Below are 15,705 nucleotides of genomic sequence, written 5' to 3' on the forward strand. Positions count from 1 at the left end.
TGCAACTATCTCTTTGACATACTGATTTCATTTCCTTTGGATATATACTCAATAGTGAGATTTCTGGATCATATGGTTGTTCTATACTTAGTTTTTTGAGGAAACCCCATACTGTTTTCCATAATGGTTGTACTGTTACCCTTTATCCAAATCCTTACCCACCAACATTTTTTTTTTTTTTGGTCTCTCTAATTATAGCTATTCTAGCTAGAATAAGGTGATTTTGGCTTTGTGGTTTTGGTCTGTGTTTCCTTGATGATTAGTAGTAAGCATTTTTCTTATACCTGATTATCATATGTATATCTTCTTGAAGAAATGTCTCTTTAGTTCACTTGCTCGTTTTTAAATCAGTTATTTTTTTTTTTGGCATTGAGATGCTTGAGTTCAAGTTCCACATTTATTCTGAATATTAATCCCTTGTCAACTGAACAGTTGACAAATCTTTTCTCCATTCTCAAGGTTGTCTCCTAACTGTTGATCTTCTCCTGTGCTGTACAGAAGCATTTTAGTTTGCTATGACTCCAATTTTCAAGTTTTGCTTTTGTTGCCTGTGCTTTGAGGACCGTATTAAAAAAAAAATCTTTGCCTATTCCAATATCCTGGAACATTTCCTCTATTTTCTTCCGGTAGTTTCATAATTTCAGTCTTACATTTAGGTCTGTGGTTCACTTTGTGGTGATTTTGCAATAGTGAGAGAGGTAGGAGGGCAAAGGCTATTCCCCAAGAAGGTCACAGTCCGAGGTTTTAGGTGGACATGGTTTGGGGATATTGTTCAACCCACTACAATGCCCCGCTCAGAACTGCTTTCTAGAAACTTCCGGGAGTTTTCTGTCTCTGTCTGATTGTTCTGTATGAGATCCCAGAGCCTGGAGAATCTGAGGATGAGGAGACACAGCCATCAGGGAAGACAGGGTCTCAATTTGCTTAGTCCCCATCCCTGCCCACCAGCACGGCTTCTTTTCTCACTGACTGGGGTTTCGTTGCTGTTCTGCATACAATGCTGTAGCCCCTGGCGAGAGCTTTCCTTCTAGGCTTTTAGCCTGCTCCAAAGAAGAAGTGGGGAAAAAAATGTGCTCCTTGATATCCTGCAGCAGTGTCAGTGTTTGCAAAATGTCTCTCCCATTAGGCAATTGCAATTTAAAACACAGATTAGATTTGATAAAACTGACCCAGGCTGGCTTTTCCCTTTGATGGTTTCAATTTCAGGTTTATCCATTACAAGTGATTACAATGCAACAGGCTTTTGACAGAACAGGAGTAGGAGTTTTGAATTCTTACCTGCAATTTCCAGCTCCAGGGGATAATAGCAGAGAGAAAAACAACAATAACTTAGTTGTAGGATATGAAAACACTGCTGAATTTCCTCCTTGGGTTTTGATGCTCCTAGGCATTCGACAAGTCGCTTTCCCTGAACAACAAATAAGCTCTCTGGTACCAATTATGAGCCCTACACAAGCCAGCACATTTCTTCTTTAGCCTTAACTGCAAGTAAGCTTGGAACGGGGTGGTGGATTTAATGATCCATCTCAGCAACTATTAGCCTAGAGTCTACTCTATCTAGTCTCTCTCTCTCTCTGTGGTTTTTACATTCGGCTTCTGTTTCATGGTTTATTGTAGATGTGATTTTGTGTCTTCCTGGAGGTCTTTCCCCCTGCTCTGCTTTCCAACACATCTCTTTCTGATCTCTCTGACTGTTTTCTCTGTTTGTTTGTTTTCCCTCCTCCACCCGCCTCTGCCCACATTTTAATGCTGATGATTCCCACAATTCCTGCTCTTCTCTCTGGACAGGCTGCTCTTAGATTTCTTATTCACTCTGAGGATTTTAACGGCTCCTTGGATACTGATGACTCCCAGATCAGTATCTCCAAATGCACTTTTCCAAAATTTCATTCAAACATATCAATTGCTTGTTAGGCAGGTAGTGCTTGTGTGTGTGTGTCCCGGGGGTACCTTAAGCTCCGTGGCCTCTCTGAGCTCCACCCCTCTCTCTCCTAGATTTGCACTTCTGCTTTCTTGTCCCTGTTCCCCGTCTTGGCTGACCTTTATGTAGTGCCTTCGTGACTCAAGTAGGAATTGGGAGTAAATGAAGACTCTAACCTTTTTCTTACCCCACATTCGGTCTCCATATCCTGTCATCTCCCTACTGAACAGTTCTGATATCTGTCTGTTGCCCTTCATTTCTACGAGTTCTGAACTTCAAACCTGGAAAAAAAATTCTTGGCTGGATTGGTCCCTTATCCCCGCCTTGGACACTATCCTACCAAAACATTTCTGTGGTTTCTCCCTACCTTAGACTCAGGGAGACTTCCCAGCAGCACCCTTCTGGACTGGTTCCTATCCACCCTTCTTCTCCGCTGCCACTCCGGCCCCTGGTATTGCCCACAGCCACTCACCACAGACAGGGCACCATGTTGCTTCTTGCTTCTGTAACTTCCCTGTCACCATTGCGACCAGGGAGTGCCTGGGTCACTATTCCTTGCCTGGTTAATTCTTACACAGCCTTAACTGTGCTTATTCATTCAATAAGCATCTAGTGAGCACCAAAGTATGTGACAGGCAGCATTAGGGTCCCAGCATGAACAGGCAGAAGGGACTCGCGGAGCTCCATCCAAACAAGACCTTCACTGAATGCCACGTTGAGCCATGTGCCACATTACCACCTTGGTCTGGGAGGCTGAAATAATCTTTTGACCCCTCAGTATTCTTAGTGCCTGGAATGGTTCTTGGCACTAGGTAGGTTCTCAGTAAAGTTCCCTTGTCACTCAGCTATTAGTTGTTAGTTATGAGTGATTAACTCCGCGTTTCAGGAGAAGCGTGCCCTTCACATGAACGCTTTCTTGGCCCTTCAGAACAAGCCTGCCATCCTAGACACACCCTGATAGCCCATGCAGTTTCTTCACAGAATTTCACAGTTGCAATTGATTATCTTTTCAATTACTTACATAACAGCCTTGTGTCATGTGATGATGGGGACCCTTCTAAGAAATGCATCATTAGGGGGTTTTGTTGAGTGTAGCCTACATAAAACTGCAGGGTACAGCCTGGGCTAAGCGGCCCTGATGTGTGTGGCACAGCCTATTGCTTCTGACCTGTCACAAAGGAAAAACATCAAGTGGAGCACAAGAGAAAATCATGCAGTGGAGAGACATGGGGAACACGAGCTGTCACGAGGGGTCACAGGGCATGCATGCTGTTTTATAGTAGACTTTTTTTTTTTAAGCAGAAGGAATACACTCTAAAATAACAATAAAGCTCTATTATAGCAAATACACAAGCCAATAACAGGCACGGGTTGGCAGGTATCATATCCATACATAATTAAATGTCTACCCTTTCATATGATTGGCAGTGTGGAAGGTTTGTTCATACCAGTGTCACTGCAGGTATGTAACACATTGCATTGTGACATTATGACACCTAGGACATCACTAGGTTATGGAGATGTTTTGGCTCTGTTATCATCTCACGGGACCATTGTTGTATATGTGGTTTGTTGTTCTCCAAAATGTTGCTATCTGGGGCCTGGCTCCATTTTTATATAAATTTGGTTTTCTGCAGTGAGTTGTACCTATGAGTTGTAAGGTGTGGCCAGCACCGTGTGCAGCCTGTGTGTGATACATGGCCCATAAATACGGGTTAACTGAAAGACTGACAGATTTTCATGCTGGAAAAGATCCTGAAGGCACTGCAGGGGTCTATCGAAAACTTAAGAGCCGAGAGTCTCATTCCTACCTCTGCAATGGGGATGTTCCTTGGGGATGATGTTGGAGAGCAGATGAATTTCCAATTAGAACCATGTCCAAACAGATATGCCTAAGTCAATTATAGAAAAAAGGAAAGATGGTATCAAAGCATGAAACAGATCAACTGAAATTCCAGACGGCCTTGAAAGAACTATTTCAGGAGGTAGTTTGTTATTCTCCCATAGGAAACATATAACCATTTCTCTCTCCTTTCCTTCCCAGCATCCGAGGTGACAAGTCCCACGCAAAGTAAATCAAAAGAGGTAAAAGACCTGTGAAGTATGTGAAGTATCTGACTTAGATTTTAAAAACCCACAGTAGAGGTTTGCGTAGATGAACTAGGGAGAGCAGAAAATTGCTCAGGGGGAAAAAAATGCATTGCAACTATTACAGAATACTCAAATAATTTGTAGATTTGTACTCGGGGCAGATATAATATTGATTGCCACTTCTACAAGTGCAGATGTTCTGAAAGAGAAACAAAAACAATATATAAAAACACACAAAATCATTTCGAGCTCCTTCTGTGTGGCCCAGGATTATTGACATACCGCAGAGTCTACACCTGCCACCAGCGTTCCTCTTCATTTCTGAGGGTTCCCTTCATTTATTTTTATTATTATAAAAATGACTGAATTCACTCTGAGTGAAAAGTCCGGTCAGAACAGATGTCTGCGAAGGAAAGGGACGTCTCCTCAGAGACAATCTGCTGTCTTTATCGTCACTGTCCCCACAGCCTAGGGCATTCTGTGTGTTGGAGAATGGGACAGGAAGGGAGGAAGGACATAGAGAGTGTGGCTGGTCAGTGGGTGATAAATAGTGTATGTTTGCCAGGCCTCGTGGCCCACGCCTGAAATCCCCGTGACTTGGGAGGCTGAGGCAGAAGGACCACAGGATCAAGGCCAGCCTCTGCTAATTAGTGAGACCCTGTCTCAAAGTTAAAAAAGGGTTGGGAACATAGCCCATTAGTAAAGTGCTCCTGGGTTAAATCCCCAGTACTACAAAAAAACAAAACAAAACAAAACAAAAAACAAACAAACAAACAAAGAAACAGGAAAAGAAAGAAGAAAAAAGTATGTTTTATGATAACTAGCAATATTGTTACCAAGTAAAAAAATAGTGAAAAAATAGCATAATTTTTACATTTTTACAATTCCATACCTAATGGGAGACTGGAGGGAGCCTCACACCTGCATTCCACATCCTGTGTGAGGGAGAGCCTTGAATGATGTCATTGCCAGTCACATGACCTCTGGGAAACTCAGGACAGAAAGACAGTGAAAATGGCAAATAATGTCCCCAAGAATCATTCTGATCTCATGGGCTCCCTGACTCCACTTTGAGAATCACTGCAGTAGAAAATTTGAAATTGAGCTTCATTTTCTCTTAAATCCTGATTTCTCTAGAAGCCCAAGTCAGCCATGATAAGAACTGCACAGGCCCCCGGGGGCCCACAGGGTTAGGCAGTGGCTGGGAAAGAGATTTGACACGGCACCCAGCATGGCTACTTTTCATCCTCCGACCCCTGAGCCTCACGGCCCCATATGCCTCATGTCCAAGACTTAGGAAAATTCAGAGATATAAGTAAGATCTTTCAGGTTTTCACCAAAAAAAAAATTTTTTTTTTTTTTTAAAAACCTAACTTGTAAGACTGACTTTATTTGGACATCGAGACACTTTGGGTAGCTCAGGGTGGAAAGTGGTCAAATAGCTGGAGATTGGAAGGCATTATGGGGACGGATGTGACCTCTGGTGTGGACATTCTGAATGAGTGGGCCAATCGACTGCCTTGCCTGTGTCTCCCTAGAACCACGAGACCAACCTGGTGGTGATGGTCGCCTCCTGCGTGGGGTTTGTGCTGTTGGTGTTGGTGGCTACGTTTCTCCTGCGAGGTAAGCTGGGCAGGACCGGCAAGGAGGAGCCCTTCAGAGCAGGGTGACCATCTGGGGACCCCACCATGGACACTTTCTGCATCCTGTCGCTATCTTCCATCATCAAACAGGCTCATCTCTTATCACAGTCCCCATCCCAGCCAGGGAGGTTACAGGTAAACCCATCTCCATAAGGTGCTAATGGCTTTGTGGACTGTCCTGGTAGAGTTTACATTACCAAAATAAATAAATAAATAAATAAAATTTAAAAATTAAATAAATAAATAAATAAATGCACCTTCCCTGATTGGACACTTACTCTGTGTGCTTCCTGACCCAGGATTCTTTTTTTGGGGGGTGGGGGTACTGGGGATTGATCTCAGTGGCACTTGATCACTGAGCCATCCCCCAGCCCTATTTTGTATTTTATTTAGAGACAGGGTCTCACTGAGTTGCTTAGCACCTCCTTATTGCCTAGGCTGACTTAGAACTCGAGATCCTCCTACCTCAGCCTCCCAAGCTGCTGGGATGACAGGTGTTTACCTGGCTGACCCAGGACTCTTGACATGCTAGGGGTTCCATCTACCTTACTCCCTTAAGTGGTAGGTACTATTGTTGCTGTCTTAGGGCTGAAGAAACCCTTTGCTAGGGTTGCCCCAGGAAGAAAACCATAAATGATCTTGGGCTGCTGAGTTCCCTAAAAGCAGGCTTTCTTAACCTAGGAGCTACAAATGTCCTTCACAGGGAGATGCAAATACCTGGAAATCATTTGCAAAAGTGTTCATATGCCCGAACCTGCATTTTTCAGGGGACAGGGTCCATTTTTGTAATAAATCTTCAAGCTGGTCCATGACCTTGAACACAGACCCCACCCCACCAAAGAAAGACAGACACTGAAACACTGCAAAAAGCCAAGAAACAAGAGTTTGTGGTTTTCTTGAAAACTACAGACACATGGCTGTAACTGATACCCCTTATAAAATGGAGAGAAATTATTGTTTCAGGGCAGCCGGTCACCAGATGAGACTAGCAGCCATCACAGCTGGTTTGGGCAGTAGTGAAATTTGTGTATTTCAACACCTGTCCCAGGTGAGCACCACAAAAGGAAATTTAGAACTTCATGGAAGCCTATCAGCCATATTAGCTGTCACACAAAGTCATAGTTATAGTTTTGGGGAAATTCTCGGTAGATCTCATACAGAAGTGTTTGAAAACCTAAATGAATACTTTACTTCTGGGCCCGCTGATGACTCATCAATGAAGCCGCTCCCTGGGGTTGCCCTCACGTGGGAAAAGCTGAGTGACTCAGGGCTCCTCCTTAGGCTCAGGAAAAAGCAAGCCTCCACCTGGGGAAAGGTGGCTTTCTGGCCCTCCATCTGGGAGGCCTCCCTTTGGGCTCTCTGGAAGGGAGCACTGGGCTTTCTCCAACATCCCACTCCTTCTAGCACAGCCCCGCTCCTCACATAGCCGCCTTGTCTTTTCAGGGAGAGTCACGAAAACCAGTTGTTTGCAGAAACACAAGAGGTAATTCATCTTGCATGACTGATTGTTGTGATGATTATACGAGCTGTTACAAATGATTAGATACTACCCAGCGGTTTAATGACTCGTGCTTGTGTTCTGATTAAACACAGGGTTGGAGAGATGTGGCTTTAGAGGTGGAAAGGTTGTGGGGATTTAGCTCACATTAACCTCTGTCTCAGTTAATACTGTATATGTTTAAAAAAATGGAAATACAAAGGCAGGTGGCATTAATAGAAGTATAGCACGCAAAAGAAAGAAGGCAATGTGTCACTGTACTCTGCTTGGACTTTGTTCAACCCTGGGTGATTGGTTTTAAAAATATCTTGTTAAATTGGAATTCATTGAGAGGAGAGTTGGGAGGATGGACAATGAAAAAAACCACTCAGAATATTATTCTTGGGATTTCATTCCTCTGCCCAATGAATTTTATATATATCTGACTTGTTCTATAGCTTTTTGGGAAATAAAGAAAAAGGTTTGGTGTAGGTTGCTGATGAAGGTCTTGCTTTCATTAACTCATTGCATTGAGAACTCAGAGTTTATTAACTAATAAGCATCAACAAGCTGGGAAACAGAGGCTCCCCAGTGAGACTTTCCAACATCATACTTGATGATCCTTTTGGTAAATAAATGCATAGACCATGATCGTATATTTTATTTTGCTAAGAAAGTTTCAATTTTCTTGAAACAGTTAGGCAAACACCCTTCATGTCCTGCAGTCTCGGTTTTCTCATCTTTAGACCTAGAAGCTTGGACAGGAGGGACTCCAAGCACAATTTTCTCTAATGGTCAGTTGCAGGGTAATTTAGCAGCATCTGTAGTGTGTGTGTGTGTGTGTGTGTGTGTGTGTGTGTGTGTCCCTGTTCTTGGTGTTTTCCCTTACCAGATTTTCTTCTCTTCACAGATTAGACAAACTTGGAGAGAGCAAATATGCTCTCAATAACATGCACCATGGACAGGACGATGAAGATGGGCTTTTCACTCTCTAACTTGCTACTTTTTCTTAGGATTGAGCAAGGCCCTGATGCTTGAAATTTCCATTTAAGTCTTGTGGTGTTATAAATTTCGTTTTTTCACATCCACAATTTTACATAATGCCCACGTGATTCTGCAATCTGCATTTGGGGTAAAATTGGGGGTTCATAACCCACTTCATTCTAATGTATGAAATACAATATGTCAAGAGCTTTGTAATGTTGTGAACAACCAATAAAAAAATAAAATTAAAAAAAAATAAATTTCATTTTTTTAAAAATGTTTCGACTATTGTGTTGATGTTGTGGATTCGGTTTAGTTTTAATTTCACACGTGAGAGGTCTTTGGGAGACCACATCTTCTCTGCCTCGTGCTTTAACCATCTCTGTAGTGTCACTGATCAGTGATCTTCCATATGATACCTGGGTAACCTCATCACCACGCATGGCAGGAATTCAGCCAACCTGAGGGCTGCTCTGAGATTAAGAAATATTTGAAACAAAGTCCGTCTCCGATGGCATCTGCTTCTGGGTCCCTGATGAATTCCTTGCGCTGATATAGAACGTGTCCAATCTCTCCTACCTGGAACCTCTCCAGAGGGTGGCAGGAGAACTTCGAATCTCTATCCTGCCTTGCTTCTGGGACGCGATTTCTGGCCCGTCCACCACCGTCGTTGGTTTCCTGTTCTAAGTGTTTGTAATTCTCCTTTTTCTGCTCAGCTTTCTGAGTTTCGGGCCCTACTGCAGGTGTCGTCTGAGCAGCCTGGGATCTGTGCCTTATTAATAATGCAGGAAAGATGTGGAATCATACCATCATTTTGATTCAATCCTCAAACTCCCCAGTTTTCTGCACCTTTTTTCTTTTTTTTTTTTTTTTTTCATATTCTAGTATCTTTAAAGGTGACTGTAGTGTCACCTCTTAACTCTTGATTGGGAAATTTAATTTGGGAATCAGCCAGAGTCCCTCAGAGCCAAACATGGTGAATGACAGGGACGGTGCCTGGACGTGACAGCAGGGCCATCCAAGCACATAGCTCTCAGTAAATTCATGACGATTTTCTCCTCAATAAGAACACACTCATTTTAAAATGCTAATGATACCAACATGAGAAACCCTAGGATCAAACTCAACAGTCACCGAATGAGTAGATGTAAAAGTGTGTATCAGAGAGGCTCCTGGCTAGCCAGTGGGGACAGGAAACCTGATCTGAGAGTGTTTGTTCTCAGACATGCTTCCCAGCACGGGTGGGGTAACAGCTGATGGCAGGAGCACACCACCCTCCAGGTCACATTTTTTGGATTTCTACTCTACTGACATTACCTTTAGGAAAGAAAAAAATATCAGTCTTATGATTTGACTGGTGCAGCCTATAGGTTCCTTGTCCTCTTAGTTCATAGGATACTGATCCATTCAGCAATTAATAAAAATCCCTTGCTTGCCAGGCACGGTGGCACACGCCTGTGATCCCAGTGGTTCAGGAGGCTGAGGCAGGAGGATCCAAGTTCAAAGCCAGCCTCAGCAAGTTAGTGAGGCCCTAGCAACCTAGTCTCTAAATAAAATATAAAAAAGTGCCCGGACATGGCTCAGTGGTTAAGTAACCCTGAGTTCAATCTCTGGTACTGAAAAAAAAAAAATCCCCCTCTCACATATACATTAGAAGAACAATGGGCCCAGAGCAGCCTGGCCCATTTGGTTGGTATTTTAAAAAATGACGGATGTGGCCTAAGGAATAGAAGCAACTAGCAGAGGATCCATGGTTCCTTTTGTTCTGTTGTCTCCGTTAGTTTTGACATTAGCTTGAGATTCTAATGATCACTGACTAGTTTGCTGAACTCAAACATTTATTTAGAAACAGAGTGGGGTCGAGTCTAAAGTCAGGTTCAGGGTCTCAATTTCCCCATCTAGAAAATTGAGAGGGGGCTAGATGACTTGATCAAGGTAGCCAGGTTGCAATATTGTGTGAGCCAACAATATGCCCACCCTAATTTAGCTCCTGCCCCCATCCATCTTCCTGAATAACCATCAGTGTCATTACCAACTTGGGTCTGATTAGAAGAAGAAGATAGCAGACACCTCTGAAACACAATGCTTAAACTCAACGACTATTTTTCTTCTTTGCAAGAAGCCATCTTCAATCATTTCCCAAATATTTTTCTGAAACTCCTGGTTCAAAATAAGAAATTTTTCTATGTGCAATTGTAGTATTGAACTATTAACTAATATTGAACTACTAGCCTATAGTTTTCAGTCTTAGTGGAACTTTATAATCTACTGGGGAGGTTTCTCCTCCTTCTCCTCCCTCCTCTCCCTCCCCCCTCCTCTTTCTTTTTTAATTCCAATTCCGGACTTTTACCCTTTAAAACATTATTTTAGTCTGTGGCGTGACCTAGGCATTTTTTTTTAAATGTCCCAAAGCAGTTCTACTATGTAACTAGGGCTAAGAACTGCTGCTCTAGCCTGGTGATTCTCAAACCACCACGAACTCAAACCAGCACCCTTAGCATCATCAGAACTTGTTAGAAATACAAATTCTTACCCTCCCCTCTAGCAACTGAGTCAAGGCTCTGGGAGTGGATCCCAGAGGTCTGGGTTTTAACAAGCTCTCCTGGTGATTCTGATGCACGTTGGAGTTTGCAAACTCTTATACCATAATCATCCCTAACAGGTGGATTGAGATTTCAAGGAAAAATTCTGCCTCTACCATGAGCCCAGCCAGACAAAGGGTTTGGAGTTTCCAGCACCAGCAGGTAGAAGTCCTGCTGCTTCCCCTCATCGAAGCTGTCACTTTACTGCTGCTTGGACCCTTGCAGTAGCTTTCTCACTGTCACCACCACCAAACTCCTTTTGCTGTCTGTTCTGCACACTAGGACAGAACTGCCTTCCTCAATGCAGATCTGAGATCCCTGTCTCCTGGCTTCCAGCCCTTTCCATCTGCAGCCCTCAGCCCTAGATAGAATAAGCATTACCTTAGGGTAATGATGTCCATCTCATTCCACCATCTTTTTTACCCCCTGACCCCTCCCTTCGCCTGCCACCCCTTTGCCCTATCTAGAGTTCGTCTAATCCTCCCATGCTCATCATTACCCTAAGTACATCTATGAAGACACAAATGGTGTCTAATACTTTGTATACAACCAGAGATATGAAAAATTGTGCTCTATATGTGCAATATGAATTGTAATGCATTCTGCTGTCATATACGACAAATTAGAATTAAAAAGAAAAGAATAAGCAGGCTTAGGGTATGCCTTGAGACACAGTGACAAACTGGTCACAGGCCAGGTAGCTGATAACAGTTGATTAAGGCAAGGGGAGGTCTTGTGGCCTATGGCAATTGGAGTGTTTGTGTGTCCAGTTAAGGGCATGAAAATTCCAAGTTAGTTAAAACAGTGTCCTGGGCAAACACTACATGGCTGAGGGTTATAAAGGTAATCAGTTTGGGAGTAGGTGTAAGAGTTGGATTTTTGTTTTTGTTTTTCTAATTAGAACAAATTTTTTTTTAAAAAGGTGGGTTTTTAAAATTAATTTAAAAATATATCATGCTTAGACTCCTTGATCAGAGGAAGCTGTTGGTGTAGTTGCTCCTCTTGTTCTCTTCATGTACTTGGGATGAATTGGTAGCTGTCTCCAAACAAGTTCCTAGTATCTATTGTGTGCTGGGGAGGGGGAATCCAGGAGGGACAATTGCCTCCCACAAGGAGCTTAAAGTCTAAATGAGATCAAACACAAGGGAAGTGCCTTACAATGGAATCACGCTGTATCTTAGTTTCCATGAGGCAGGACTTTGAGGCAACATGTGGCTCTTATTGCTGATGGTTATGGGTAAGTCCAGAAGCAAACCTTGCAGATTCAAAGCAACCTAACTCTTCAGCCTTGACCTTGGCCTTTCTAGGCTAAACGAAACAGGTAACACACAAATTTTAATGAGAATTTTCTGTATTCTGGGTATTCTATTAAGTTTTTCAAAACCATTATCTTACTGGATCCCAGAAGAAGGTCCAATGAAGCAGATATATTCCTCCTGCTTTGGAGCTAAGAAAACAGATGCACAGGCAGGTGAAGGAGCTTGCCCAAGGTCACAAGGTCCAACTTCTGGAATTGGAACAGGCCTGAAGGACCTTGCACTCTGGACCACTACCCTGATCTTCTCAGAGAGGGCTGTAATTTATGACATCTTGCATAAGGCCCTGCGGCACTGACCTGCACTGGACCCAAGTAGATTTAGTTTGCTCAGATCTGCGGCAACCTGAGTGTAATATCAATGGTTCAATGGTTCTCCAATCCCAGCCTCTTTGTAGCGCCGTCTTCCCTTTTTCCCATATTATTGACTCAGAATCTGATTTGCATTTGCAGAGGAAACAGCAAGTGGAGAACCTGGCAGAAACCTTAATGATGCCAAGAGGGACACATTGAATGGAAATGTGTTGAACTAACTCATGAAGAGCTGAAGCCAGCTGTCAGCAGGCTTAATGAAAGGTTAACAGGAATTCAGCAACGGGCGGCTGGGGAGACTCTTCGTCTCTCTAAAGAAAACAGAAAGTTGAGAAGTGGGCTCCCTGGATGGAGACAGGAGCAGAAGGAGGAAGCCACTGGAAACCACAAGTCTGACTCTAGAAATAGAGTTTCATTTAGATTTGTAAACATGTTACAGTCTAAAAAAAAAAAAAGAAAAAAAAAGAGGTACTATGAGTTCTCAGTGTCTGAGTATCGAAGGACAGTGGAGGGAAGTGTTCGGGAATAAGATGAATGCTACTGCTCTTTTGAAAAAGGCGGGGGGGGGGTGCCTAAATGGTTGCTCACGGAAAAGGAGGTGGCTTCACTATGCCTGACCTGAAAAGGTGGTGTCCTGCAGTCATGTGCATGACCCAGGCTGCACATGGAGCAGCAGGGGTGGGGAACAGGGAAGATCCTCATGCATCCTTCAATTCAACCCCTATTTTTCTGCTGAAGAAACTGAGGCCAGGCTTCAGGCCACACAGCAAACCAGAGCTCCAATAGGGACCTACACTGTGTTCTCCAGGCTTACCTCAGTGGCTGTCATCAACTTGATACTTGGATTTTTCAAAGTTCAACTGCATCTGCCTGGTTATTGCCCTCCTGAGAGTGACAGCCGCTAATCCATGAGGTTCTCATGGAATCTCAGCATTCCACAACCACAACTGCCAAGCCATCTTTCCCAGCTTACTGCTGACCTGTGGTGCATTGCTGTTCCCCCAAAAGAGGAAATGGAATGCAGAAGAGGGGAGCTTGGCTGCTCTCTTGCTCCTGACTACCATGACACATTTGTCCTAGTTTGCCTGGGACTTTGCCACTTTTAAAACTCAAAGTTCCACATGTTGGAAACACAATCCCTCACCCCTACTCCCAGGCAAACTGTGATGGTTGATCAATCTAAGCCCATAGCTAGAGATCAAAGGCAACCACTTTCTCAGTTCTTTTACCGACAGGCCCTGCACTTGACATTGCGGTAGTAATTTTCCTGTGACTCTGTAGTTGATCCCAAGTAGAATTTAGCTTGCTCAAAACTGGTGTTAGAATAGAATACTACCAGATCTAGATTCTAGACCGTTGGCATTCAAAATATGGGGCTCAAATCAGTGGTATTTTCATCTAGGAGTTTATTAGAAATCAGAATCCCAGACCTCAGTCTAAACCCCTTGGATGGGAAAATCTACAGTATAACTTGTAAGATCTGCAAGTGACTCACATGCACATTTAATTTTTAGAAGTTCTGGTCTAAAGCATTGATTTTCAAACCTGGTGACATGTTGGAATCACCCAGAGCCTAAAAACATACTGATTCCTGGCTTTCCCCTGAGGTCCTGATTTGATTGGCTTGTGAGAAACCTGGGCATTAGGAGTTTGTAAAGCATCTCAGATGACTGTAAGCAGCAGTGTTCACAAACCACTGTTCTAAGGGCAGGATAGCTCTGTGCCAGAAAGCAATGCTGCTAATTAATCAGGATAGAGCTTGGCTTAAAGTTACAAGCTTATGTGGTTTTAGGGCTCTCACCTTATTTCACTCAAAGAAATGATCAATAAAATCGGTGAAAAAAATCTGAGAAGCCAAGATAATGACCAATTATTATGAAAGAGGCTTATCGAAGTAACTAAAAGCCAAGACGCAATGTTTGGTCTTTGGATGTGATAATGAGAAAACAGAAAAAATAAACAGGGAAGGAATGTCTGAGGGTCAGGATGGTGGTATCCATCTGTTTAGAGGACAGCCCAGGGATAATGAAGTGATGCACCATGATTATAAGAGAGACACAGGAGATTGGTTAAGTGGAAATCTTGGTTACAGAACAAGGAACATGATAAAGAGGCAACTGACAATCCTCTTGTACCTGAATACAGTGGGAGACCCCTGCCAGAAACCAGACAGGCATTCATTGCCTCATTAAAATTGTATTCAGCTGTAAGAGAAACTAAAAATAGTGACTTAATCACTAAAGACTCTATTTCATATTATTGGAGGTCTGACTTGGAGCTGTTTCCGGGCTGGTTCGGCAGCTTCCAGAATGAATTATTAGTAAGGTTTTTGCTACTTTCTTGGTTCTTCCCTCAGGATTCCAAGATGGGCTTCTACAGTCTGATATGCTTCCACACAAAAACATTTATTGCAGGAAAAAAGGAAGTGACAAGTGGGACTTTTCCTCTAATATGACTTTTTACCAAAAAGAGAAATTGCTCATAAAAGTTATTAAGTATTTTTTCATCTGTTTCATTGTCCAGAACCTGGTCACATACCCAGCCTCGGGCAAAGGGATTGAGATTGCCAGGGCTAATTTACACCAATCACAGTTCATCTGCCAGGCCGGACACATCATCACTCAAACAAATATTAGGATCAGTTAGCTCGGGGAAATAGGAGGCTGTTGGGCACACAAGCTCAATTTCTGCCATATTCACTCATCCAACAAGAGCTTGCTAGTTTCTCCTAGATGCCAAAGGGTCTTGCAGGGTGCTGGAGGCTAGTAATGGATATGACAACCCACACCTTGTTCCCAGGCAGTTTACAAAGCCATTTTTATCTTTATTGTGAATTTTATGATTCCAAATGGTCGGAGCATTTCTCATGTACCTGAAACCAAAAGAGGAACAGGAAAGAAATATCTTGTTGTTCTGTGTACACACCTTGAAACTCCGGAACTGTACCTTTGATGAAAGTATCACAATTCAACAGAGGAATAGAGCTGATATTTCCAGACCTAGGAGGGAAGGCAAATTATGGTAAGAATTTGTAGCTACAGTGAAATGTTACAAGCTTGACAGAGAGTAGTTGGCTTTAGCAAAGTTCAATACTGCGGAATTGAAAATAATCCTACCTTTTATTTCTACACCCCTTCATATTTTCTAAACATTTCAAATGCAGAGTGCTCTGTGTTTGAGGAAGGGCAAATTTTTATTTTATAGGGGGGGATAAATGGAAGCACAGAAAAGCAAAGCCATGTTCAGGTTCCCACCATTGTTAATGAGAACCAAGTGTCCTGAATCCTCCTTAATCCAATAGATTAATATCATCATTATAGGATGCTCAGGTACCTAGCTTTTTGCTCAGATCTCATAACAGGACTAATGAGCATCACTAA

At 42.9% G+C, this 15,705-nt stretch overlaps 1 protein-coding gene across 5 annotated transcripts in view; it reads left to right on the top strand.

The window, feature by feature from the left end:
• TIMD4 (T cell immunoglobulin and mucin domain containing 4) overlaps nt 1-8,370 on the top strand; it is a 33,962-nt gene extending 25,592 nt beyond the window's left edge. For 2 of the 5 annotated variants that reach the window (XM_081280399.1, XM_081280402.1), the window contains exons 5-8: nt 3,966-4,006; nt 5,551-5,635; nt 7,099-7,138; nt 8,043-8,370. In XM_081280399.1, coding sequence (XP_081136525.1) covers nt 3,966-4,006; nt 5,551-5,635; nt 7,099-7,138; nt 8,043-8,127 — 251 coding nt within the window. In that variant the 3' untranslated portion in view covers nt 8,128-8,370. The remainder of the gene's footprint in view (nt 1-3,965; nt 4,007-5,550; nt 5,636-7,098; nt 7,139-8,042) is intronic. The other 3 variants (XM_081280400.1, XM_081280401.1, XM_081280398.1) reach the window with 2 other exon arrangements.
• The last annotated feature ends 7,335 nt before the right edge of the window (nt 8,371-15,705 follow it).

Source organism: Spermophilus citellus (assembly GCF_964194105.1).
Source record: "Spermophilus citellus genome assembly, chromosome: 1".
Classification (NCBI taxonomy): Eukaryota; Metazoa; Chordata; class Mammalia; order Rodentia; family Sciuridae; genus Spermophilus; species Spermophilus citellus.